We start from the raw sequence: 27,237 nt of genomic DNA on the forward strand, positions 1-27,237 counted from the left end.
ATGAATTGACAAATGGGTAGACAGACGGACGGGTAGGTCAATTTGTAGATTGACAGACATAGATTGGCTGAGAGACAGACAGACAGACAGACAGACAGATTCAACAGACATAAATTAATTGATAGACAGCTAGACAAATAGATAGATAGACAGATTGACGGGTAGATAAACACACATAAATTAATTGACCGACAGACAGAGGGTAGATGGGTAGATAGACAGACATGGATTGGTAGATGGGTGGATAGACCTAGATTGGCTGGCAGACAGACAGACAGATAGATAGATTAGACAGACATAAATTGATTGACAGACAGATAGATAGACAGACAAATAGACAGATTGAAGGGTAGATGAACAGACATAAATTAATTGATCGACAGACAGACGAGTAGATGGGTAGATAGACAGACATGGAGTGGTAGATGGGTAGATAGAAGTAGATTGACAGACAGACAGATAGATAGATAGATTATACAGACATTAATTGATTGACAGACAGATAGATAGATAGACAGACAAATAGACAGATTGACGGGTAGATAAACAGACATACATTAATTTTGACAGACAGACAGATGAGTAGATGGACAGACATAGAGATAGACAAAAAACTTTTGAGAAAAGAACCTTTCTTTTCATAGAAAGACAGACAGATAGACAGACATATTAACTAACACACAGGCGGGTAGATGGGTAGATAGACAGACATAGATTAACAGACAGATAGATAGACAGATTGCTAGGTAGATAGAGATAAAGATGGATAGACTTTTGAGAAAGAAAAATTGCTTTTCATTTACTGAGATAATTTATTTGTCTCTCTGTCTCTCTCTGTCAGCATTTGCCAGCTTGCCAGGCTTGATGGAACATTTGGCAGAAAACTACAAATACTGGAAGAACTTGGATGAGATGAAGTGTAAAAGCCTGCGACCCCCACCACCTCCATGAGCCCCCTCCTGAGGTCAAGGGTCAGAGGTCATGCCGTCTCTGTCTGACTTCAAAGATTCAGTCCGCCGCACGCAGATCAGCAGCCCTGTTCCCGACGACGCTCCCCCCCCCCCCCCCCCCCGTGACAATCGCCCCGGTTACAAGGGTAAAACAAGCAATGCACTTTATCACCATACACTCCTCCTCCAGCATCCTTCCTCACTCTTCTCTTTTGGAATCGCCTGTTTTTAATGATTTCCGGACAAGATCTTTTGTAATCACGTACGTTGAACACAAGAAGATGAAGAACACTGCTGTACACATGTGCACATCCATATATGGGACACACAGTGGGACTAAAACATGTATTGCTCAGAGAGTTTAAAACTAGACACATGCACATATGCACCCAAGCAAAACGATAAGATCTGAATGCCAAAAGGGCTTCAATTAGACTTTGAATCGGGAGTAAAAAGAAAAAAAAACTACCAGAAGAAGATAGAGACCCGCCTGCTCATCGCCCTTCACAGATCTTCAGTTTGCATGGTTTAAGCTTTCACTGATATCGAATTTTGAGATCACCAATTGATGTTTTGTTCACATGGGGGGTACGGGTTTTTACACCCATGAAGAGGGACAGTTGCCCCTAAACCTCACTGCTGTGGAGTCAGTTATCTTTCAGTTGCTCCACACCTGCCTCCCTTCACTTTGATCAATGAGGTCAAGATGTTTTGACTGAATTTGCCTACAGGACACAAAGGTCAAGTTGCCAAACTCGTAGAACTGAAGACATGTTGGTGTTTGAACACGATTCAGTTTTTAAGAATGTACAAACACTGCGACGGCCGACCTCACTGCGGGTCGTCAGTATTCCGGCACTTTCTGTATCAGAACGATTCAAGCCTTTCTCAGACTCCAAGGACTGGTGTAATACTCAATTATTTTGATATAATAGCCAATAATATCAAAGAATATATTTCTCGAAACACTGTATATCCAGACACATACTGTAATAACATAAAGCTTGATGATGATGGTGTGTGTTTGTGTGTGTATGAGAGCGAGAGAGAGTGTCTGTGTGGCAGTAGATTTTACATTTTAAGCAGAACATTACAGTTAACATTCCTACTTTACACAACCGTCCACACGGACACAACATTCCCTAAACTTTTTGTTTAAACTCCAGCACAACCTCATAATGAGACCACCCACATATTGACATGTGTTCATGTTAATGGGCGTGCTGCATGTATTGTGTTATACCATTTTTATGTATTATTTATTTTTAAATCAGCTTGGCTGTATATTGTGCTGTAATCTCCGGTCTACTTTTACTACGGTCATACACGACAGTTTTCCGATGGTGGTTAACATAGCACTCTGAAAGCCATATAATTCAAACGTTCACCGGTTTGATCCACCTATGATCAGTGTGTTTATAATCGAACGTGTTGAGAGGTTTTGATAAATGTTTGGTTGCTTCGACACTGTGGCAGGGACTATAAATTATTTTCTCCTTTGGAACAAAACGCAGCTTTGTCAGAATCACTGAACAGACCAGAAACGAATTTATGTTATATATATTCTGTCCTGAGTGCAGTTGGACGCATAGCTTGAACAATGTTGGCTCACAAAGTTGTTGGCTTAGAATTATAAAATGTTTATATTTAGCAGATGATACATGTTGTGTAGGTTGGTGGAACGAATCCGTGAGAACAACATTATGAGAACTTACATCACAAAAGACCCTTCTAGAACACAACAGCATACATCACAACATCACAGTTCTAAAATACGACATCATGAGATTTTTAAAACACGACATCATGAGCATTCTAAAACACGACATCATGAGAGTTCTAAAACACGACATCATGAGCATTCTAAAACACGACATTATGAAAGTTCTAAAACACAACATCATGAGAGTTCTACACATGACATCATGAGAGTTTTAAAACACGACATCATGAGAGTTTTAAAACACGACATCATGAGCATTCTAAAACACGACATCATGAGAGTTCTAAAACAAGACATCATGAGCATTCTAAAACACGACATCATGAGCATTCTAAAACACGACATTATGAGAGTTCTAAAACACAACATCATGAGAGTTCTATACATGACATCATGAGAGTTTTAAAACACGACATCATGAGAGTTTTAAAACACGACATCATGAGAGTTTTAAAACACGACATCATGAGCATTCTAAAACACGACATCATGAGAGTTCTAAAACACGACATCATGAGCATTTTAAAACACGACATCATAAGAGTTCTAAAACACAACATCATGAGCATTCTAAAACACGACATCATAAGAGTTCTAAAACACGACATCATGAGAGTTCTAAAACACGACATCATGAGCATTCTAAAACACGACATTATGAAAGTTCTAAAACACAACATCATGAGAGTTCTATACACGACATCATGAGAGTTCTAAAACACGACATCATGAGCATTCTAAAACACGACATTATGAGAGTTCTAAAACACAACATCATGAGAGTTCTACACATGACATCATGAGAGTTTTAAAACACGACATCATGAGAGTTTTAAAACACGACATCATGAGCATTCTAAAACACGACATCATGAGAGTTCTAAAACACGACATCATGAGCATTCTAAAACACGACATCATGAGCATTCTAAAACACGACATTATGAGAGTTCTAAAACACAACATCATGAGAGTTCTATACATGACATCATGAGAGTTTTAAAACACGACATCATGAGAGTTCTAAAACACGACATCATGAGAGTTTTAAAACACGACATCATGAGCATTCTAAAACACGACATCATGAGAGTTCTAAAACACGACATCATGAGCATTTTAAAACACGACATCATAAGAGTTCTAAAACACGACATCATGAGCATTCTAAAACACGACATCATAAGAGTTCTAAAACACGACATCATGAGCATTCTAAAATACGACATCATGAGAGTTCTAAAACACGACATCATAAGCATTCTAAAACACGACATCATGTGAGTTCTATACACAACATCATGAGAGTTCTAAAACACGACATCATGAGAGTCCTTAAACATGACATCATCAGAGTTCTAAAACACTACATCATCAGAGTTCTAAAATGCGACATCATGAGTGTTTTAAAATGCGACACCATGAGAGTTCTAAAACACAACATCATGAGAGTTCTATACATGACATCATAAGCATTCTAATACACGACATCATTAGAGTTCTATACATGACATCATGAGAGTTTTAAAACAAGACATCATGAGAGTTCTATACACGACATCATGACAGTTCTAAAACACGACATCATGAGTGTTCTAAAACACGAAATCATCACACTCCTAAAACACAACATCATGAGCGTTCTAAAATACGACATCATTAGAGTTCTATACATGACATCATCAGAGTTCTAAAACACGACATCATGAGTGTTCTAAAACACAACTTCATCAGAATTCTGTACACGACATAATGAGACTTTTAAAACATGACATCATCAGAGTTCTAAAACACGACATTATGAGCATTCTAAAATACGACATCATGAGAGTTCTAAAACACGACATCATAAGCATTCTAAAACACGACATCATGTGAGTTCTATACACAACATCATGAGAGTTCTAAAACACGACATCATGAGAGTCCTTAAACATGACATCATCAGAGTTCTAAAACACTACATCATCAGAGTTCTAAAACGCGACATCGTGAGTGTTTTAAAATGTGACACCATGAGAGTTCTAAAACACAACATCATGAGAGTTCTATACATGACATCATAAGCATTCTAATACACGACATCATTAGAGTTCTATACATGACATCATGAGAGTTTTAAAACAAGACATCATGAGAGTTCTATACACGACATCATGACAGTTCTAAAACACGACATCATGAGTGTTCTAAAACATGACATCATCACACTCCTAAAACACAACATCATGAGTGTTCTAAAAAAAGACATCAATAGAGTTCTATACATGACATCATCAGAGTTCTAAAACACGACATCATGAGTGTTCTAAAACACAACTTCATCAGAATTCTGTACACGACATAATGAGACTTTTAAAACACGACATCATCAGAGTTCTAAAACACGACATCATGAGTGTTCTAAAACATGACATCTCGGTCTGAATCCCATACTGTATATGGTTTATTCACAGAGGCACTTGTGTGATGGAATTGTTTGAGTTTGCTTGGCACTGCGTTCGAATGACAGAGCGTTCAGAATGTTCCAGATGGCATCGCGTTTGGAAGCATACAGCACACGTTCAGCACGTTTCTGACTTTTTCCTCTTTTTCCTGTTCTCTTGTTCTCTCATCCTTCCTGTCTCTGTTTCCCCCCTTTCTTCATATTTCATTTGTGCTCATGACAGTGAATCAGCAGATCGGGTAACACTTTCAATAAAGCCTGTACTGTATATAATTCAATATAAATTCATCTTAATGCATTACAAGATACAGATACACATTAGCTGATGTATGTACTTGATGGGTTCTTGTTAGCTCATTGATGTTAAATGCTCAAATGTTAAATGCTTCCTCGTTTGAAACTCACTTTGGATAAAAGCGCCTTGCCTTTAAATAATTTTAGATCTATTTAGATATCTATTTTCTTTCCACGTAACAAAAGTATTACAGTGTACTTTTCTCAAAAATACTGGCACTTTGTAATTGGTCATGTTATTCTCGTCCTTTAGAATTTTTCTGCAATTATATTATAAACACATTCATAATGTCTTATAATACATAAAACCTGGAGCTGTGAATAGGTAAATTTTTTTATTAATTGTGTAATGCAAGATAAAGGCAATATAATTAAATCTAAAACATGAAATAGGTTTAAATGTGAATAGTTAATTATTATATTTTAGGTCTGTGGTTATTTAGGAGTGCATATAGGCATTGATTTATTAAAAGGCATTATAAATGCATTATAGTGCATCTAGACTTTTAAAATATGCATTATATATTATATACACAGGCTTTATAGAAATGTTATCATGTTAACACTTTTAAACACATGCTATATGGACAAAATGCAGTCTCATATATTTACACAACTTTTGCTCTTTATTTTACTTTACACTGTAGCCTTCCAGACAGTGTATTATGTAAATGAAGGATGCAGATTTCTGAGGTCTGGAGTCATGTCAACGCTTTACTGATACAGTCCAATCTCTATGGATGCGCTTGTGCCCTCTAGTGGTAAATCCTGGGAACAGCACCCGTTATATATATAATGTTATTCATCATAAATGTAAATCTACTCACTGCTTACTCATCCTCATGTTGTTTCATCTTTCTATAGGAGAACACAAGTACATCATACATACATGATCAAAGATAAACCATTCAAGTACTCTAGATGTGGTCAGAAAGACTTATGCATTGTATTCTTCCGAAGGTTTGTGAGAAAAGATTGAAATGTCATTACAAGAAATTGTTATTCATTAAAATACAATAATGTTGCTTAAAGTCTTTGTGACCACATTTACCAAAACCATGAACACTTTACATAAAAAAAACTGAATATTTAAATAGAATATAATATTTACATGAATACAAAGTATATAATATATACATATACACATATATTATACTGTCCCTCATTGTGTAATTGTAAATGTTGCGCTATGGTGTTGTATGTGTAGGTACACTGAGATGAATGTTAAATTTTAAAATGTCATATTTTAGGGTAAATCAGGATTACGGATGCTATTAGGTAGCTGTGATTCACTGCCAGTTTATAACATCCTAGCAGGGTATGTTTGGTAAAAATGCATTTTCCCCTATTCAACATTCCTATTCAAAAGTGTGTCTGTTGACTGACTGTGGCTGTATGGATTGACTGAACATTTTGTGAATGTGATATATAACTATTAATAAATCGATTTATCACTGCCTGCTGGCATGCGGTTCACCAGCAGCATCTGGAAAGAAACTATAGAGATGAGCCATAAAACACACTTACCAACCTGTTTGAAAGCGTTGGTCATAAAAATGGTAACATTCCCTTCTTTTCCTGTTCTCCACCCAACTGATCCTCTCTGTTCCTGTGTTAAAAAGCTACTGTATGTCCCATCATGGCTCTTTTAAGACACATTTTTGTCAGATACAGGGTTTGTATGTAATTAAAAAAAAATGAGTTTGAATTTATATGGACTATTTTGGAGATATTAATATAAATATGTAATACATTTAGAGACCTTTTTTCAGATACATGCCTTAATCTCGATTGTGGAAACACCACAGGCTAGTGTCTTTATTCACCAAACAAAGAGCATTGTGAAGAGATTCCCTTTTAATTCAGATTTATAATAGGAAAATGCCATTGTTACCATGTGATTGTTACATTCTGTTTTTATGTAATGTTATAACACTTGTCGAATTGAATATTGGTTTCTGGATTGTTCAGGTATTGGTTCGTCTACTACGTCTAGTATACTGTGGCTGTTGTTAAATGTTCAGCTGTGATGTGATTTAAAGGGAAAGTTCACCGAAAAATCATCATTTACTTACCAGACCTATATAAATGTATTGGTTCTACTAAACACAATTAAGATGTTAATAATAGATCTGGGGCACCATTCACTTTCGTAGTACTATTTTTCTGATTATGAAAGTCTACAAGGGCTGGTGTGAAAAAGATCAGTGTTTGATTGCGAATATTCTTCAAAATATCTTTTATTGTATTCACCAAAACAAAGAAATGTGTGACACTGAATCACAAAATAATGGTATGTTTTACATTTGGACGAGATACGCCTGTTTGAAAATCTAGAATCTGAGGGTGTAAAAAATCACAATATTGAGAAGATTGCTTTTAAAGTTTATATTTAAAGTAAATATTAAAGGTGGGGTGCACGATTTTAAAAAAAATGCTTTGGAAAAGGGAGTCGGGAGTACCAAACACACTTGTAGCCAATCAGCAGTAAGGGGTGTGTCTACTAACTGACATCATCGCTTGGGTTGTGTATGTCTGGGGCAGGTCTATGAAAAAAAGGTCAAGATTCTATTGGGTTAAGGGCATGTTTATGTGATTTTTAAATGTCAACATTGGCCTTCAGAGATCGTGCACCCCGCCTTTAATGATAAATAATTTTTTATACATATTTATGGTAGGAAATTTACAAAATGTCTTCATGGAATATTATCTTTACGTAATATCCTAATGATTTTTGGCATTAAAAATCAGTCATTTTGACCCATACAATGTATTGTTGGCTATTGCTAAAAAAATACTTATGACCGGTTTTGTGGTCCAGGGTCACATTTATACAAAGTTGGAATTTTAGGGTAAGTGAATGATGAAAATTTTTGTAAACTATCCCTTTAAGAAATAATTCAACCAAAAATTCTCTCATTTTGTAGTGAGAAACAAAATTTATTTTTTTCAAGATCTGCTTCCATACCACAGTTTATAGTCGCCACACATACAGTATATCACGTATCAGAAAAAAGCATTAAAGCTGTCCATGTTTCATAACTCGTATGCCTTATATTCCCAGTCTTCTGAATCCATGTGCTCAAGCTAATGGGAAAATTTTATTTGTCGTACTTCAAACATTAACAACGCAGCCAAAACCGTCCCCTCAGGTGCAAAATATTTTCCTATGTTGTTACAATACAACACAACGTGCTTTGTTTTGCAACTACCTAAAGTATTTGCATTTTATTGTTTCATATGATCAAAGCTGTCAGTCCCTGTTTGTATTTGAAGTTTGTTGTAATTCTGCTGCCAGACATCCTTCACATTCATTATTGAAGGGCTCACTTACTGTCATTTCACCGTGACATCATAATTGGGGCGGGTCTGAAGTAGACAGACGGGTGTGATAAGCGCGTGTATCGGTGTATTGATCGATGGCTGCAGAGTCTGTGCCAATTACTGTATTTTTAAAGAGTGGGGAATGCAAAATCTGCATTATCCCTTGAGCAAATGTATATAAACTATTTTTTATTGAACACAATATTGTTGAGTAAAATTGTTCGTATGCCATCCAACAGGTTTCAAATGATTTTATTTTATTGTTAGTTGTACAAAAAGATTTATGTCACATATGTTTAAACACGGTTTCTTTCTGATGTCCGATTCTGTCTTTACATCTGTTGTTTGTGAGAGACACAAATAAACATTTGCAATAAAGTCTTTTTGATCTGAATTCAGTTTAAATTGCATGCAGTTCTGAAAATAAAAAATAAACACGCAACAAACATTCAAAGAAATGTGCAACACGATGATAACAACACATCAAAAATATTCTCATACCAAACAGTTTTTCTTAATATATACAAATCAACACCTAGATAAAATGATTCAACAGCTATTTATAAAACAATCTCATTAAAATGACGTACAATTGTGTTAAAGCGCAATGTGGCTATTATGTAAATTTAAAACACAGACATGATCAGACTTTACAAATAGGTTAGTCCTAGCAAGTTGTTCGACAGTTAATACTATACAGATCTGAGACCTGTGGTCATTCATTGATTTTTCAGTGCATAGAGTACATACTGAACACAGCCCTGGAGATCAGTTTTTCGTTGAGTTCCAGAAAGAAAGAGATATGAAGATGATCACATCACAGTCCCTGGTGTTCCTCTAGTTTGTGAAAGAGCGCAAGGCTGCGCAGCTGCGACTGCAGTTCTCCATCCCTCCACACGATGAGCAGGTGATCTGTAGAGCAGGTAACCAGACCCTTCTCCTTAAAACTCACAAACATCTGAAACACAAGACCCATTCAGTAAAGATAGCTTAAGGACACATATAACTCCTTCCCCGCCGTTTAACTAATTTAATTTAATTAAGAGAAAACATTTGCATGAAAAAGTGTTTCTGATTAGTTTTTATGGTTATCTGTAATACCGCAATTATCCACTAGATGCGCACTTACCCAATTTATAAAAAACTAAAGTAAAAATTAAAAATTATATCTAAAGATATATCTTAATCAGGGGAATACCGCAAATGTGCATACCGCAATATTAATATACCGCAATGGTTTGCGATAACTGAATAATTGTAATAATTCAAAAAGTTATGTATATTTATGTAAGTTTTAGGCAAAAAGAAGTGAAGAGAGTGCGTTTCTATTACCCTCACTGCAAAAATGACTTTTGTTCTCAGCATTTTTGTCTTGTTTTCAGTAAAAATATCTAAAAATTCTTAAATTAAGATGTTTTCTCTTGATCAGCAAAATGACCTAAGAAAATATGTTTAGTTTTTAGACCAAAAATAAACAATTTAAGTTAAATTGTGCTTAAAACAAGCAAAAAAAATCTGCCAATTGAGTGAGAAAAAAAATCGTGAAATAAGATTTCTTTTTTCTTAAACACTTAATTCAGCAAAAATTTCTCACTCCATTGGCAGATTTTTTTTTATACTGAAATTGTATATTTTTGGTCTAAAAACTAGACTTATTTTCTTAGTATTTTTGTCTTGTTTTCAGTAAAAATACTAAAAATTCTTAAATCAAGATGATTTGCAAAATGACCTAAAAAAAGAAGTCTAGATTTTAGACAAAAATATACAATTTAAGTCAATTTGTGCCTTAAAACAAGCTATTTTTCTTGAATTACAGGTTTTAAAAAAAGTTAACTTATTCCAAGATTTTTTTCTCACTCCATTGGCACACTGCAAAAAATGATTTTCAAGAAAAGAAATTCTTAGTATTTTTGTCTTGTTTTCAGTAAAAATATCTAAAAATTCTTAAATTAAGATGCTTTTTCTTGATGAACAAAACAACGCAAGAAAATAAGTCTAGTTTTTAGACCAAAAATATCAAATTTAGGTGATTTGGTGCATAAAACAAGCCAAAAAAATCTGCCAATGGGGTAAGCAAAAAATCTTGAACATTTTTCTTAAACACAAAATTTAAGAAAAATTAGCTTACCCCATTGGCAGATTTTTTTTGCTCACTTAAATTTGATATTTTTGGTCTAAAAACTAGACTTATTTTCTTGGGTCGTTGGGCTCATCAAGAAAATACATCTTGATTTAAGAATTTTTAACAAAATTAAAATACTAAGATTTTTTTTCTTGAAATTCATTTTTGCAGTGCAGATATCTTTGCTTGTTTTAATTCACTTAAATTTTGTGTTTTTTTCTCTAAAAACTAGACTTATTTTCCAAGGTCATTTTGTTTATCAAGAAAAAGCATTTTGATTTAAGATTTTTTAGATATTTCTACTGAAAACAAGACAAAAGTACTAAGAAAGACATGTTTTGCAGTGCTTCAAAATGCGCAACTTAAAAATTCACCTACTGCGATTTCGTATAAACTCCCACATATCGCAAAAAGGTGTTGCGCTCAGGTGAGGTGGTTTTCAGGCAATTTGAAATAGGAATATATTGCAAAAGTGTAAAAGGAGACTTTTTTTGCTTTTTCTTGATGAGCAAAATGACCTAAAAAAAATTAGTTTAGATTTTAGACAAAAAATATACAATTTAACTGAATTTGTGCCTTAACACAATCTATTTTTCTTGAATTAAATGTTTTTAAAAAAAGTAAACTTATTTCAAGATTTTTTTCTCACCCCATTGGCACACTGCAAAAAAAGATTTTCAAGAAAAGAAATTCTTAGTATTTTTGTCTTGTTTTCAGTAAAAATATTAAAAAATTCTTAAATTAAGATGCTTTTTCTTGATGAACAAAACAACGCAAGAAAATAAGTCTAGTTTTAAGACCAGAAATATTAAATTTAAGTGATTTTGTGCATAAAACAAGCAAAAAAATCTTGAACATTTTTCTTAAACACTAAATTCAAGAAAAATTCAAGAAAAATTTGCTTACCCCATTGGCAGATTTTTTTGCTTGTTTTATGCACAAAATCACTTAAATGTGATATTTTTGGTCTAAAAACTAGACTTATTTTCTTGGGTCGTATGGCTCATCAAGAAAAAGCATCTTAATTTAAGAATTTTTAACAAAATTTACTGAAACTATTTTTTTTCTTGAAAATCATTTTTGCAGTGCAGATATCTTTGCTTGTTTTAATTCACTTAAATTTTGTGTTTTTTCTCTAAAAACTAGACTTATTTTCCAAGGTTATATTGCTTATCCAGAAAAGGCATCTTGATTTAAGATTTTTTAGATATTTCTACTGAAAACAAGACAAAAGTACTAAGTAAGAAAGTCATTTTTTTCAGTGTACAATGTGGCACTGTATGTTTGGTTGGAGGACAAGACTTCATTTGGCGTCACAAGAACCATCAAGCCCATCAAAATACAGCGAGAGTGATTCAGGAGTCGACTGTTCTGTATGCTTTCAAGTCGCCCTTGCAGTATTTTTATGTCATCCGCATGTCGTTCTGTATGAAGCCCTGGTTTTTGGAATGACTTATCACTAGACCAAAAATTATGTTTTAGTCGCATAACATTGTTTAATAAAAACACTGTTTTTTCGACATTAAGTAAATAACGCTAAAGTTTTATGCAAATCTTTAATGGAAATGCAGCTTTTGATGCTTGCTTTTCCTTGCTTGGTTACATAATTTTCAGTTTTTAAACATAAATATATTTTAAAAACTCAACACATTATGGTATCATATTGCAAATGGCTTTAATTAGCAAGTTCCATACTGCATTTTCCTTCAGCAGCCCTAGTATTTAGTTTAGCCCTAGTATTAGTATGATTTAAAAGGCCAAAAACTGGTCTGGGACCATGGTACATGAATGTATTTGTCACGTTTATCCACAGCAACTTACAGTGTATTCAAGAAATGTACAATTTATCAGTATATTTCCTGGAATTTATACCCATGACCCCGGCATTGCTTACCACGCTTTACCCGTCGAGATACAGGAACTTCACAACATTCCTGAACTTTATACACAGTACTAATAATGGAAGTCTAGGTCATAAAATGATCTCTTTTTCCTGTTCTCCACCCATCTCATCCTCACCGTTTCTGTATTTCAATGTTACTTTTATAACATTGAATGTCAAGCCTGACTTTTTTGGGTCTGCACCAATTAAATTTTATTGTTAGATACAGGGTTATTTTGTCATTTAAAGAATAAAATACAGCTAAAATCTGATATATATTTAATTAGATTAGCTATTAGAAATCATTTTCATATGAAAAATTAATCTGTTTTCAGATATAAATATGCAGTGGGTTTGCAGGCCACTGTCCAAATCATCTACTCAAATATTACTCTGTGTAATATGTTCAGTGTAAATAAATAAATATAATCGTGTGATGCTAATGTGATGCTTGAATGATGTAGAAGGCGATTGGAGCGCGTGTCAGGTGATCAATATAAAAGTTGACTTGTATGTAGATCACATCCTTCATTCTGACAGAAACTTTAATTAAAGCGCGGTTGAACACGAGCCCCTGCTCCACCCAGAATCAATGGCTCTTAATAAGACACGACTTCGACGTGCATAATCGAAAGCTTTATTTAAAACCAGCCGGCGAAATAAAGGCGGGGAAAAACATTCAATTAAAAACAGTTGAAGTCAAATAAATTAAAATTTGCTCCGACAATATTATGCATTACAGTCGTCTGGTTGATCGATGGGTTAGGTGGGATTAGGTTTAGCCCTAAACTTCGATTGCGATCCAACCTGGTCATGTAACCAACCTACCTGCACAGCTCCAGAGTGGCCAATCAGATCACCCGTCAGTTCCAGGGACCGCAGACTGGGGACTTCAGGAACTTTCTTGGCAGGAGGACAAACCTGCTTACTGGACCGGCCAAAAGTGCCAAACATCCCGAAAAGCCCTAAAAGAGTAAAAAAAAAGGTTTTTAAACAATTAACAAAACATGATGATGATGAATAACACAGCTATACTTTTATATGCACTGTGCAAAAGTCTTAGGCCACAATGCCACCATTAGATTATATATACACTGCAAAAAATGATTTTCAAGAAAAAATTGTCTTAGTATTTTTGTCTTTTTTTCAGTAAAAATAATTTAAAAAAAAATGTTTTTCTTGATGAGCAAAACGACCCAAGAAAATAAGTCTAGTTTTTAGACCAAAAATATCAAATTTAAGTAATTTTGTGCATAAAACAAGCAAAAAAATCTGCCAATGGGCTAAGCAAAAAAATCTTGAAAATTTTTCTTCAACACTAAATTCAAGAAAAATTGAAGAAAATTTTGCTTACACCAAAGGCAGATTTTTTTTGCTTGTTTTAAGCACAAAATCACTAAAAGTATTATATATATATATATATATATATATATATATATATATATATATATATATATATATATATATATATAATTACCCCTATATATAATTTATTTATTTATTTATCAGTCTCTTTATTAAAATACAACTAGAAAATACAGGACATTTGTATGCTGTAGTAAAAAACAAAATAAATGCTAATAATAGCTTTGATGACTTTGAATTATTTTTAAAGCTGGAAGTAATAACATCATTTAACAGCAACTAAAAACATTTTTTTTTTTTTATTATAATGAAACACACACACACACACATGTCCTCTACACAGGATGACAGCTAAATGATGATCCAGGACCATCTGGATCGCTTACAGGAAGAGGAAAAGAAAAGGAAGGATATGGGTTGTGCTAGAAAAGGAAAAAATGTGAAAAGGTTCTCGAGGAAAAAGATCCAACATGGATAGAAAGAACAGAGACTGGAGGTGTCAAAGGGGGTGTGGCCTTCTCACCTGAGGAGGCGGGCTCGGCAGGTAAGGGGAGGTCCTGTAACTCCCACATTCTGACGCTACCGTCCTCAGAGCACGTCATCAGCTGCCTACACAACAAAACGCATGCTGTTTACCCCTAATGCTTCATGCAAGAATGTTAGGAAATCATTCCAGGAAAAAAAGATATAATGACTGATACCCATCCTCCTGCAGCATGGTGTGTAAGACATCAGAATCATGTGCGATCTTTCTGTACGCAACCACATTCTTCATCTGCACATTATAAACAAACAGACCACTGCCTACAGCTGCAACCAGTAACTGAAAGACAGAGAGAGAGATTTTGACAAAAAGTTTGAGGAAAAAATGTACTTCATATATAAAATAGATACTTACATTTTCCCAAAAAACAATTCAAGAATCTTTAATGCAAGTTTAAGGGATTTTTTTCCCACTTTTTACTTAATACCTTAACTGGCAACTTACATTAATTCGTCTAAGTTGAGTTAAGAACCTTTTGAAAAACGGTGGTGTTTTCCTTTAAACTTAAAATTTGGATAACAACTACTTGGGTGAATCTCATGAAATTAAGACTTATGAGGTGTCATGAAACATATTGATAAAAAAAGTAAATGCAAAGTAAGAGTATCCAAATAAGAAGCATACAGTTACAAACATCTCTTCACGTACTATTTTGCACATGATTTCAAATGACGTCATACAAACTCATTTTGTTGTTTTTTCCACATTTAAGGGAAAAATGTTCATTACCGCAATGTGCCCATGACTGGATTTGTGTTCTTTGACATGGAAATATTTATAATTAAAAAATCTAAAAAATAAAAAGCTTCAGTGCATGTTATACTATAAACATTTACAGGAAAGAAACATGTGGTATTTGGTGATCATTGGTAAATGTAGAGACAATAATAAGGAATATAAATGTGTCCCAAGACCAATTTTCTCATCCTCCGCAACAATTTTCAATCATTGTTTAAGACCTCAAGGAACTAACATTTAAAAAAATTGTTGTAAGGGACATAATTGACTGTGACACTCAAGATTGCTACTAGGTAAGCAGTTTTTATTTTTCTTCCCAGATAAAAGTTGAAATTTTGTTTGTCATAGTACCTACACAACTTTTTAGTTCTCATTACCGAAACATGAGTTTGTAAATGCATATATTTAATGTAATATCATGTTGCGGTAATGATCATTTTTGATAATGATAATCTAAAAAATGTAAATAATTCTATAGGAAATATTTTTAAATCCTCTAAATATAATGGTTATAGTCAGAGCCGGCGCCAGACCATAACTAACAGGGGGGCATTTGGCTTCCAACGGGGGGCACGCAATAGCAACAATAACTTGCAAAAACAAGACATTAAACAACAAATACAGCAAGCACACACTCATACAACTGATACAGACTGTCAGCTCATTTCCTGTATAAAGTGTAAAGACCACAAACTATGCGCAAAACTATTGAACTTCGACCGCGACGTGAGCGCAAGCTGAGCTCTGCTGCGCTCGCGCTTTGCTCTACGCAACAAAAAACCGCCCTCGCGCGGCGCAAGCCATTGAAATTAATGGGTTTCATAGCGCAGCGCATAGCGCAGCCCACACCGCGTCCTGGCTTGAAAAAAGCTGCTTTACCATAATCACGTTGTAATGCTGTTAACGGTCTATAGACACACTTCACATTTAAGCTTACGTAATTTAAAACAACGCTAACTTACCTTTGAAATAGCTGAAGACGGCGTGTACGAACATAACTTCCTTAATACAGTGTCCTGTAGATTTGTAAATTCCACCTCGACCTCTAATCTCTGAGTTTGAGCCAGTCTGTGTTTGCATGAAGTCAGATGAAGCAGGCGGTGCTGGTTCGTTCTAAATGTTCTAATATCCATATTTTACACGATCCATAAAATGCCGCGAAAAAACACGTTGCTAGTATCAAGTCACAAATATGCTAAAGACGTAAGACGGGTGAGACGCGGCAATACATCCAATAAGAGAAACTGGTCTATTTTAATTAAAGAAAACATATATCAACTATATTTTCCTCATTTGATTACATTACAAGTTATGAAACATTCAATGTTTAATTTATTTAAAATTATTCTTGATATATATTAAATTAATAAAAAACTTTGTAGGGGGGGCACAACAACCTGTTTGGGTGGGCACTGCCCGCGAATGCCCCCCCTTGACGCCGGCCCTGGTTATAGTAAGTTCAGGCCTTAATCTTATATGTGCAAAAAAATGGCTTCAAGGGCTTTTTAAGTCTGGATTTCGTGAGAATCACCCACTTGAGACTTGTGGCTTCATGTTTACATTATTACTTTGTGAAACATTTTCATTTTTATCATTTTATTTATAAAATTAGTATGCTATTGCATTATTTTTATTTATTAAAATTAATTTAAACTGCTATAACAATTTTTGTATTTAATATTTTCACCTCCAGAGACTTCTGTGAAAAACCTTAAAAACCTTATTGTCTTCTTTAAAGGGATCTAAGGTAGGATCCTTCTCTAGGGTATCTAATTTTGAAAAATGCTAACGTTAGCTGACTAGCAATGATATCACGATCCCACCCTCCATTCAAATCCAAAGTCACGCCTCTTTCAAAACACATGAACACGCACAGATCAGACGATGATTGATGGTGTGTGCGTTAACAGGCTGCGTGGTGGCATTCAAATTACATTTACAGATGAGGGACAAAAAAGGCACCGTCCGTTCGGATCGAGATCTATGATTGGTTGAACATTATTTGGTCCTACGCCTTTCACAGATGACATACATTTCTACTAATACATTTAAACAGCTTAACATAGTGATTGCTATCAGGATGTGAGGAGACTTTTAACCAGCATAACTAAAAATTTTTCTGGATCAAATTAGATACCCTGCCTTTAAAACAAGACCAAGATTAGGCTTCTAGACCAAAAAATATGTCATAGTTATATTAATTTGAAGGTGTACATAACAGTTTCACCCCCCCACTCAAAAGTTTGCCAAATTAAAGTTTTTGTTTACATCATTTATGTGTATATTTTAATACACACATATGCACATGCATGTATAATTTTAAGAAAAAAAGATTTATAAAGCATTTATACTCATTTATAAATGATATATAAATATAAAAATGTATATAGACATGCAATTGTTCCTTAAATATATACATGCATGTGTGTGTATTTATATAAACATATATGATGTAAACAAAAGCTTTTATTCTGCAATCGATTAATCGTTATGCAGCCCCAATGAGATGCAAACTTTGAGGAGTCATTCACGTGTGTAGCACAAACAGTATAAGATGAGTTAATAAATAGAGTTACAATTTTATAAAACCCTTGACTACATTTACATTCATGCATTTGGCAGACGCTCTTATCCAAAATGACTTACAGTGCATTCGAGCTATTCAAACCCACAATGTTTTATACAACCTGCTAACCAAATGCTGTACCAACCGAGCTACAATTCAGACTAACCCACAACAACCCTTAACTTTCCATTATTTAACACAGTTAAAATGAATAATAATTAAAATCTTTTCACTTCTATCCTCATTAATATTCCTACATATAAACATAGCTTTGTGTAGCTATGTGTAAATGCTCTCTCATTTATAAGTCACTTTGAATAAAAGCGTCTGCTAAATGTAAATGTAAACCCACAATCCCATCATTTGCTTTAATTATGCCACATTAATGCATCTGTGCTGTTTGTAATGGATTTTCCCAAGCTTTTAAGACACACTGTTTACAGTCATTTCTTTACCTCTCCATCTGTGCTCATGTGTTGAATGGACCTCTCGATCTGTTTCTGGTGAGTCAATCTGACCTCCGATTGGCTGTCTCCCGCCGGCTCCTCCCACAGAATGTGCTCATAGGCCTGGATTGTCCAATCCACGGAGTCCCAGACGATGAGCTCGCCGATATGAGAGCCGCTTGCGAACAACCCATCTGAGATGCAAGAAATACACAACACCACCCATCACAATGTAACATTATTCAGTTACCAAACATTCATTTTAAATGATTAATAATATCTCACCATTGATGTTGATGAGCGATCGAATTGTGTCCTGATGATCAGACAGGTGGCGCATGGGCATAATAGCAACATCTGACCCCGACACGTTCATCTTAACTATCACTGAAACATCAACAGCAAATGATCACCTTACTTTTAATGTTGAACGTAAAAGGAATTTTTTCGAATAAAACTTCAAATTACCAATCTCTTTATCCATGGCGGCTGCAATGAAGTTCTTTGGTAACTCCACCATGGCTGAGATGCCTACAGATTGAAGCACAAAATTGAATTTGCACCATCTTGCATATTTGTGACTCGTCCTACATAATGTAAAGAACATATATCTTTAATATTGACTGAGTAAGGTCAAATGAAAGCTCTTAATCTCATAACATTTTGAAACAATAGATTCAATACCTGTGTCGCTATGATGGACAGTTTTACACTGCAGCTCAAAGTCACTGTTCCACACACACAGTTCATTTCCACCCGAGAGCCACACGTCCAAGCGATCCAACACCAGCAAACACTACAAAAAAACAAACACACACAATGCAATATCTAAATGTAATGAGAGGAAATATTTAAATACAAAAATCCTTATGCTGTACCTTTACAGACGACTGGAGATCAGAGACATTTTGTACACGGTTTCCGGTGTCTGGATCCCATAACTGCATTAGATTTAAGGACAACACACACACACATATTGTATATCATCAGCAGACTTTGTGTTTGTAAGGAGGATACACTGAGCGTGCGGTCTGATGATGCAGTAATGAGAGCAGTATGTGTGCTCCCGCCTCTCATGTAAGGGTATGATGTCATAGCGGTGATCTGCTGTGTGTGGCCACGCAATTCATACAAACACTCTCCAGTCTGAAAAAACAACACAAACACAAACAAATACTACATTAATTCTTCTGCACTGACATTATTCACAGAGTCTAATGCAGACATAAGGTACAGCGTATTTAAAACTTATAAATATGTGTTTATTTTCATCTTGGTTTAATTTTCAAAAGTCTTAAAAGTCATTTCAGAGAATTGTTTCTAAGCACATGTTACAAATGTATTGCTGAAACATGTTACAAAGATGAATTGTGGAGTTCAGGATTATTTGGGCGGGGCTAAAATGATGGCTTGATGATGCACTGGAGCCATCGAGCACGGCCCCGCCCCTAAGACAATCGCAGGCATCCATTCGTTGAGAGAGATCGGCAGCGTAACCGGCCGTGAGTGGGCGTGTTTCAACGCAAATAGCGGACACGCCCCTAGTTTTTGAGATCAGAGAATCTTAACTTATTTCGTTAACTTGCCGCTTTTTTAAGCATTCAAATTTGGCTGGGTGGTAAATAAGACATTTTTCTGTGTGTTACCAAAATATATTCGTTTTTGGTAACTTATTTATTTATTTGGTTGGATGTTTTAATCATTCAAATTTTGGCTGGGTGGTTAATATCAAATTTTTCTGTGGTGTCACAAACTGAGAACACATTTAATATCGAACTTTAAACAAAATAAAACAACCTTTATTAACTCTTTCCTCGCCATTAACGAGTTAAAGCAACACTAAAGACTTATTGCGCTTTGCTCCCCCTACAGGTTAGACGCGTAATTGTTCATTAGCACTGTCGTAAATACTGCAGCATAGCTGGCTCTGATTGGATTGAAGGTCTGCCGTAAAGCAAGTTTTTGTAGTTTTCACTCGAACTTTAGGACCACTACCCGACGGTTGGAAACTTCTTTAGTGCGGTTTTGGCTGATAGAGGGCTGTAAAGCGAATGTGAAAGTGACATTCACCGTGTTTTGAGTGGATGAACGACTGAAACTTTTTTGGAAACGTTATTTTAAGGTAAAAAAAAACTCTTTGGTGTTGCTTTAAGTCGTCAATTAGGAGGAAACACTTCCCTGGCTATTTCTGCTATTATCCACCAGGTGGCACTCTTACCCAACTTATAAAACCCCGAAGCAACCGCTAAGGCCAAACAGTAAAAACCCTGTGTATGTTTTGATCATCGCTCTGAATCTGATCTCTATCAAAAGTCCTTTACAAAAATGTTATTATTTAAGCTTTTTGCACAAAATTTTGTATTTTTGAGGAAACCTACCCATATTTTAGAGGTGATAAAAAAACAAATGAAGGTAGGATAAAACTTTTTTTTAAGTAGAGGGTCTGTTCTTTCATTAGATATAGGCTATTGTATTTTTATTTATTTAAAGAAGAACATTTTCTGGAAGGCATTCAACTTTTGTGAAAAATCATAAGAAAATGCTGGTGCTGGCTGGCAATTTTTATTTTTTTTGGGGGGGGGGTTAATAACCTTTTAAAAGTCAGCTCAAATTTCGAAGAAAACATACTATTAAATATTTCAGTATTATTTAGTATTACTGGACCCAGTGTTGGGGAAAGTTCCTTTTAAAAGTAATGCATTACAATATTAAGTTACTCCCAAAAAAGTTACTCCCAAAAAAGTAACTAATTGTGTTACTTAGTTACTTTTCATGGAAAGTAATGCTTACGTTACTTTTTAGTTACTTTTGCGTTACTTTTTCTTGGGTGAGGCTTGATCTCTTTCAGGCCTTGCAGGTGTTTTTTATGACTAAAAATTTCTGCATTCAGAAATTGCATATTTTATCACAAAAACGTCGAGCTCTGGCCTGCCATCTCAATTTCTGACTCAAACTGTTCCCACACAGGCATATACGCATAATGTGAGTAAGTTTAGTTTAATTCAGTAAATTTTTTTATTTTTATTGAATTAATTAAATTAAAAAAGTAACTTGCATTACTTTTTTGAAAAAGTAACTCAAATATCAATGTGTACATTTAAAAAGTAATGCATTACTTTACTCGTTACTTCAGAAAAGTAATATTATTACGTAATGCACGTTACTTGTAATGCATTACCCCCAACACTGATGATCTCTTATTATTGTATATATTTCATCAACTTTATTTGCTGATATAAACTTGCATTTTCTGTAAAGCAGCTTTGCGTTGTAAAAAAAATCTGTGTATAAATAAATGCAAATTGAACTTTTCATTATTCTCTTGATTCTGGGGTAAAACATGTTGACCCAGACATTTCTCAACAGTTTTCATAAGATTCACACATGTGCATAAATCTGTACATACAGGAGCTCACAGAATCAAACTGCAACGGACTGATTATTAACATATTATAATGAATGTAACATATCATTAACATATTCATGAAGTTGTGCTGTGCTTACCTCAACGTTCCAAACCAGCACTAAACCATCATCACCAGCAGAAGCAACCCTGACAAACACAAGACAGACAAACAGATTTTGAGTCAGACATGATAACTGACATTAATTCTTTAAATGTATAAAGATTAAATTCTTCCTGTAGTGAAATCCAGGTACTTTATACGCTGTTTTAAATATGTTTTAAGACAAATCCTCTGGAAATTCATCAGTCAATCATGTCAAGTACTTTACCAAAACGCGGTTTAAACCACCCTTTTTTATATTCTAATGTCACAAACATGTTTTAAGCAATCACATCAATGTAAAAATGTGAAAAAGATCAACCCAGTGACTTAGTTTTGGTAAACCATTCTCTGCAAGCATGTGAAAATATAGGTCATTGAAATTTGGCTCCCCTTGTGATGTCAGAAGGGGATAATACAGTCCCTTTACTTGCACTATCCAACCACGACATTGTGAAATGTGAAAAAGGATCGGGTTGTCTGAGCTGACATAAATAAGTGAAGGTGGGGACTAATTTGCATATTCATTAAATATTCAATACGTTATTTATTTTCACATGAGAAACATTTAAATATGTAATTTTCATGTTAAAATATGAGTCTTACTGTGCGTTCACACCAGACCCAAATGAAGCGAATAAATTGGACATTGTAATTTAACTTGCTTCATTCAGCTTTGGTTTGTATTTTTTTTTCAGATTTCTTCCAGCTATTTTGGGGTTAGGAAGAACCAATAAATATAACAACCACATTTCTTTACATGAAGCAGCGTAATTGTCCAAGGTTGTGTAAAACAGGTTCCAGTTATACAGAATTAAGTATTAAGGTGCAAACAACAAATAAAATGTGTCTTATGAGGTTAAAGGGGACATTTTTAAGATGTTAAATAAATCTTTGGTGTCCCCAGAGTACATATGTGAAGTTCTAGCTCAAAATACCATATAGATAAGTTATTATAGCATGTTAAAATTGTCACTTTGTACGTTATGTGGTGTGTTGCAAATGAGATGATCTCTGCACTAAATGGCAATGTCGTGGTTGGATAGTGCAAGTAAAGGGACTGTATTATCCCCTTCTGACATCACAAGGGGAGCCAACTTTCAATTACCTATTTTTCACGTGCTTGCAGAGAATGGTTTACCAAAACTAAGTCACTGGGTTGATCTTTTTCACATTTTCTAGGTTGAAACAAGCACTGTGGACCCAATTATAGCACTTAAACATGGAAAAAGTCAGATTTTCATGATATGTCTCCACTAAGGGACAAAATTAGATGTTTACTTATGCCTTTACATTCACTCCATCAAGAGCAAAACAAATTGCCACAGATTATAAACATTGGGCAAAATCTTGCACTGTTGCAGTTTCCAGATTGGATTTTAGGAACGGGTTCATTCTGAGATGACCTTTGACCTGTGCAGCTCAGACACAAATCATCAGCAGGAAGAACCGAAGAATGAAACCATGATAAAGGGATGAGATAAAGGAAGTGGGAAGGATCTCCAAGAAGAGAAACAGGACTCTGGACTCTAAAAGCAATCAGCACAGGTTCTGCACACTGACTTCATCTAACGCTCCTATAGTGCACTGAGATCATCATGAGCGGTCAGCCGAATCACACACACACCTTAAACGTACAGTAATAACCTCTCATTACAGTCACACTTACACTGTGTTTACTTGTGATTGACTAAATCATCCTACAGAATATAAAGATCATTCTGTGAAAATATATCCTTGATATCTTTAATATTGACTGATTAAGGTCATAAATCAATGAGTGAAAGCAAACTTTAGCCTGGATTTCACAGACAGGGTCACAAATAACCAAACAGAAACCAAATGTTAGCATTTGGGGAAAAGTTTTGTGTTCGCTGGGATAGTAGTGGAAAGGCCTTATTGTGGAGAGGTCTTATGTCCAGAGGTAATGGACTCTAGTGAAGTATACACACAAACGCACACACAGCAAACTCTCTGAAGCTGTGATGATTAAGCTCTTGTCACGCTCTGTAAGTTTGCTTTTGGAGTGGATCTGCCTCAGTCTGAGCTGTCAATCACCGGTCAGAGGCAGAAGAGGAGAAACAGAGGATTGCTTACCTTAAGTCATCAATCTGCACCAGAAATCGAACAATGTCAAAGTGTCCTTTCAGCACCTGCATCTCCGTAAAACAGTTTTTGGGCTGTTCCTCCCCAATGAACAGCGCCGCGCTCTTCTGCACACACAGCGAATATAATAGACAAACGAATCATTGCTTCAATCTAGCTGTGGATCTGCTGAAATGACTGCTGTGTGCTCCACTGCTTCAGCCCAAGTACATGAACTGCACCCTTCGGTCTTTACCACCACTCGCTGGACACTGAATCTGGATACTTTCCTGACATTATTGGTAAATAACGGCAATGTAATGGAAAGGGGTCATTCTACGAAACATGTGGCTTCTGTTCGCCTTTGTTGTGCAGAATTTTAACTCCTCGACAGATTATGATACATGATTACTTAATCAAACATCTAATCCTAACCATACTGGGCTTTCAAATTGTACTATGTCTACTGATGATGTTGAAATAGCTGTTTTAGCGGTTACTGTACTTCATTTTAAACAGCACACTTATGGTATAAATAGCTTTAGGTGGCATAATGATGCATTATTATCCCAAGATGAATAAGGTTGCGCCAAATATTCATATGAAATAATGTTCCTACTTTATAGGGCTGCAAGATATATCGGAAAACCGCAAAATGTGCATTTCACAATGATTTGTAATATCTGAATGATTTTAATACTTCAAAACGGTATACATAGTAATAGTTTTAAGTCGATGCAGATAGCAGAGAGACTGCCGAGAAATGCATAACTGAAACACATTACAAAGACTGTGAACTATGTTGTAGGCTACTGAATTGTGGAGTTACACCATTAAACAGTGTTTCCACATTTCTGTGTTCAGGATTATTTGGGCGGGGCTCAAACGGTGGCTTAATGATGCCCTGGAGGCACCAAGCATGGCCCCGCCCCTAACAAAGTCACAAATTAAGCTTATTTGAAACTTTTAGAGGCCACCCCTTAGTGGTTGTGGTTTGAGTGCTGACAGCAGACAGCCCCTAACGTTTGAGACCCTGTTCTTCCAAGATTTTGGTAACTTATTTTATTTATTTGGTGGAATTTTTAATTATTCAAATTTTGGGTAGGTGGTTAATATAATCTTTTTTGTGGTGTCACAAATTGAGAATAAATTTAACATCAGACTTTAAATATATTTTATTAAACTGATTTTACAACTTAAAGCATTATTGTATTGCATATCTTATATCGCATCATTTATAGCACTTTTTTTTTCAATATCGTGCAGCCCTAGTTGCTGTGTTAAGGAGTCACATGCATAAAATTGTGTCAATCAATTAAACATATTTTCAAAAATACAATATGTTTTTTTTTCCTTTGTACTGTGGATCTCTGTGTCTAATGATGCTAAATGGTACTGAAAACTCGTAAGCACCGGCCCTGGGAAACCATGTTAGTGCTATATAGCACCTATTTAGCACCTCTGTAGAACCATAAGTGGTGCTAAAGCATGTGGCACCACTAAATGGTTCAACATAGCACAATATGGTTCTACACAGGACAGGTTCTACATTGGTGATGTTTAGCACTAAAAATGGTTCCCCTATGATGGCGAGTATGTAGCACCAATTTTTTATTTTTTTATTTTTTTTTGAGTGTACTGACAAAAACATCTGTTTTGAATGCACTGTGGGGTTTTTGGATAAAAGCATGTGCCAAAAGCATTAAAATGTGAAATGCAAATACTAGAAAAGTCTAGAGGGCAACTGTCAACCCTATTAAAGGCATGGTCATAAATCAACAATAACTGATTTGTTAAGTAATGCTTGGAAATAGATTTATTTAAGTGATTGCATGAACAATTTTACAGCATCATTAATCTTAGTTCATGTTAATTTCTGCATTTAATGATACATTTATAAAATCAAAAGTTAAAACTGTTAACATTATGATTAACAATGTTGAAGAACTATATTGCTTATTGTTAGTTCATGCTAATTTCTACATGTTATTTTACACAATAAAGTTATGAAATACTTTATCATACAATTCTTTTGTAAATAAAAATGGCATCAGTTTATTAGAATGACACATATGCACCCATGTGGTTTACTGAAAGTATGCACTCACCTCTACTGTCCCCTGCGCTTCCCGACCTCCAAGAAACCATCGCAGCATCCTGATCCTTTATAAGAACCTGTTTTTACACGCGACTGGACGTTTAATGCAAACCAAGAGTAAAGTAAATCAGTGTCGTTTCATATTGCGAAACCTGTCAGGCAATGGCACGGTGTCTCCTGTTTGTATTGTTAATGACAAATCTTTATAAATAAATTCGCATATCAATGTCATTTATACGTAAAGTTATTTAGAAGTATGACAACGGCGCAACATCGTAGCAGGATCTGATTGACATCTGATCGTCACGCGTCTGATACAATGTATCAGTTCTGTATCAGCCGCTTCTTCCTTTGATCTCACACACGTCAATATAAAAAAAACCCGGATAACTTTAACATCGATATTCGGAAATGTTAATATAAAATAATCCTTAATAAAATCATCCTCACTATAAACGCATTTTGGGCAGATTCTCGGATCTGTGACAGCCGCTGTGTACCAAACAAACCTAAGAATTCACGTGACTGACTACGGAAGCTTCTAGTGGACAAACAAACCTGCTGCCGTTTTTGTAATACAACTGTAGGCCGCTAGATGGCAGTAGACACCAACACGACAAATCAATTCAGTGCAGTTTAGGGCCTGCATTCCTGTGCTAATAACGAGGTTAAGCATCATAACAACAAGAACAAACTGACATTATTGTTATCATTTACAAATGTTTTTGATCCATCACAAATTTATAATGTGCATGTTTACAATACTGAGTTTGGCCGCAGTATGACGTATATTACATATGTATTATTGTTTTTTAGGCCTCTCTGTTGAAATCTCTCTGTCTACAATCTTTCCTCAGATCAAAACAGAGCGAGAGTGATTGACTCCCTGTGTACATTGAGTAATTATTTGAGGATTACCATTACCTCACACCATACAGATATGTGGCCCCTGTCAAAATCCCAGAGGGCCCGTGTGACCCTCTACCAGACGCATGCTCTCAGATGAGCGAATCGTGTGTGTTCTCAGATAGAGACGAGTGTGAGTGAGTGTGACCTTCATGCTGAGCTCCAGCGTTGATTTCTGATTTAGTGTCAATCCGCTGCGCTTGTCATGCCAGGCGAGGTGCTTTCCACAAGGTAATAGAAAA

General features: G+C 35.2%; 2 protein-coding genes across 6 annotated transcripts in view; one reads left to right on the forward strand and one right to left on the reverse strand.

Moving 5' to 3' along the window:
• The window catches only part of pde8b (phosphodiesterase 8B), a 73,317-nt gene extending 64,186 nt beyond the window's left edge, over positions 1-9,131 (forward strand). For all 4 annotated transcript variants that reach the window (XM_065243915.2, XM_065243914.2, XM_065243917.1 and 1 more), the window contains exon 22: positions 842-9,131. In XM_065243915.2, coding sequence (XP_065099987.1) covers positions 842-951 — 110 coding nt within the window. In that variant the 3' untranslated portion in view covers positions 952-9,131. The remainder of the gene's footprint in view (positions 1-841) is intronic.
• On the reverse strand, positions 7,846-26,613 carry wdr41 (WD repeat domain 41). 2 transcript variants are annotated; one of them, XM_065243918.2, is made up of 13 exons: positions 26,100-26,613; positions 24,004-24,119; positions 21,905-21,953; positions 19,418-19,546; positions 19,279-19,341; positions 19,085-19,196; positions 18,869-18,931; positions 18,686-18,787; positions 18,410-18,594; positions 14,808-14,929; positions 14,630-14,715; positions 13,570-13,706; positions 7,846-9,695 (listed from the first exon to the last, which is right to left on the reverse strand). In XM_065243918.2, exons 1-13 carry the CDS (start codon positions 26,145-26,147, stop codon positions 9,555-9,557), a joined length of 1,353 nt encoding a protein of 450 aa, XP_065099990.1. In that variant the 5' UTR covers positions 26,148-26,613; the 3' UTR covers positions 7,846-9,554. The 2 variants fall into 2 exon arrangements, with proteins under 2 accessions (XP_065099990.1, XP_065099992.1); XM_065243920.2 differs by lacking the exon at positions 24,004-24,119.
• Positions 26,614-27,237: the final 624 nt, after the last annotated feature.

This window comes from Paramisgurnus dabryanus, chromosome 18, assembly GCF_030506205.2.
Source record: "Paramisgurnus dabryanus chromosome 18, PD_genome_1.1, whole genome shotgun sequence".
Classification (NCBI taxonomy): domain Eukaryota; kingdom Metazoa; phylum Chordata; class Actinopteri; order Cypriniformes; family Cobitidae; genus Paramisgurnus; species Paramisgurnus dabryanus.

Coding starts and splice junctions, on each gene's coding strand:
- wdr41 (XM_065243918.2), bottom strand. CDS start 26,147: ATGCTGCGATGGTTTCTTGGAGGTCGGGAAGCGCAGGGGACAGTAGAG. Junction 21,954..24,003: donor GTGCAGATTGATGACTTAAG/GTAAGCAATCCT, acceptor TGTGTTTGTCAG/GGTTGCTTCTGCTGGTGATG. Junction 14,930..18,409: donor ACATGAGCACAGATGGAGAG/GTAAAGAAATGA, acceptor TCTGTCTTTCAG/TTACTGGTTGCAGCTGTAGG.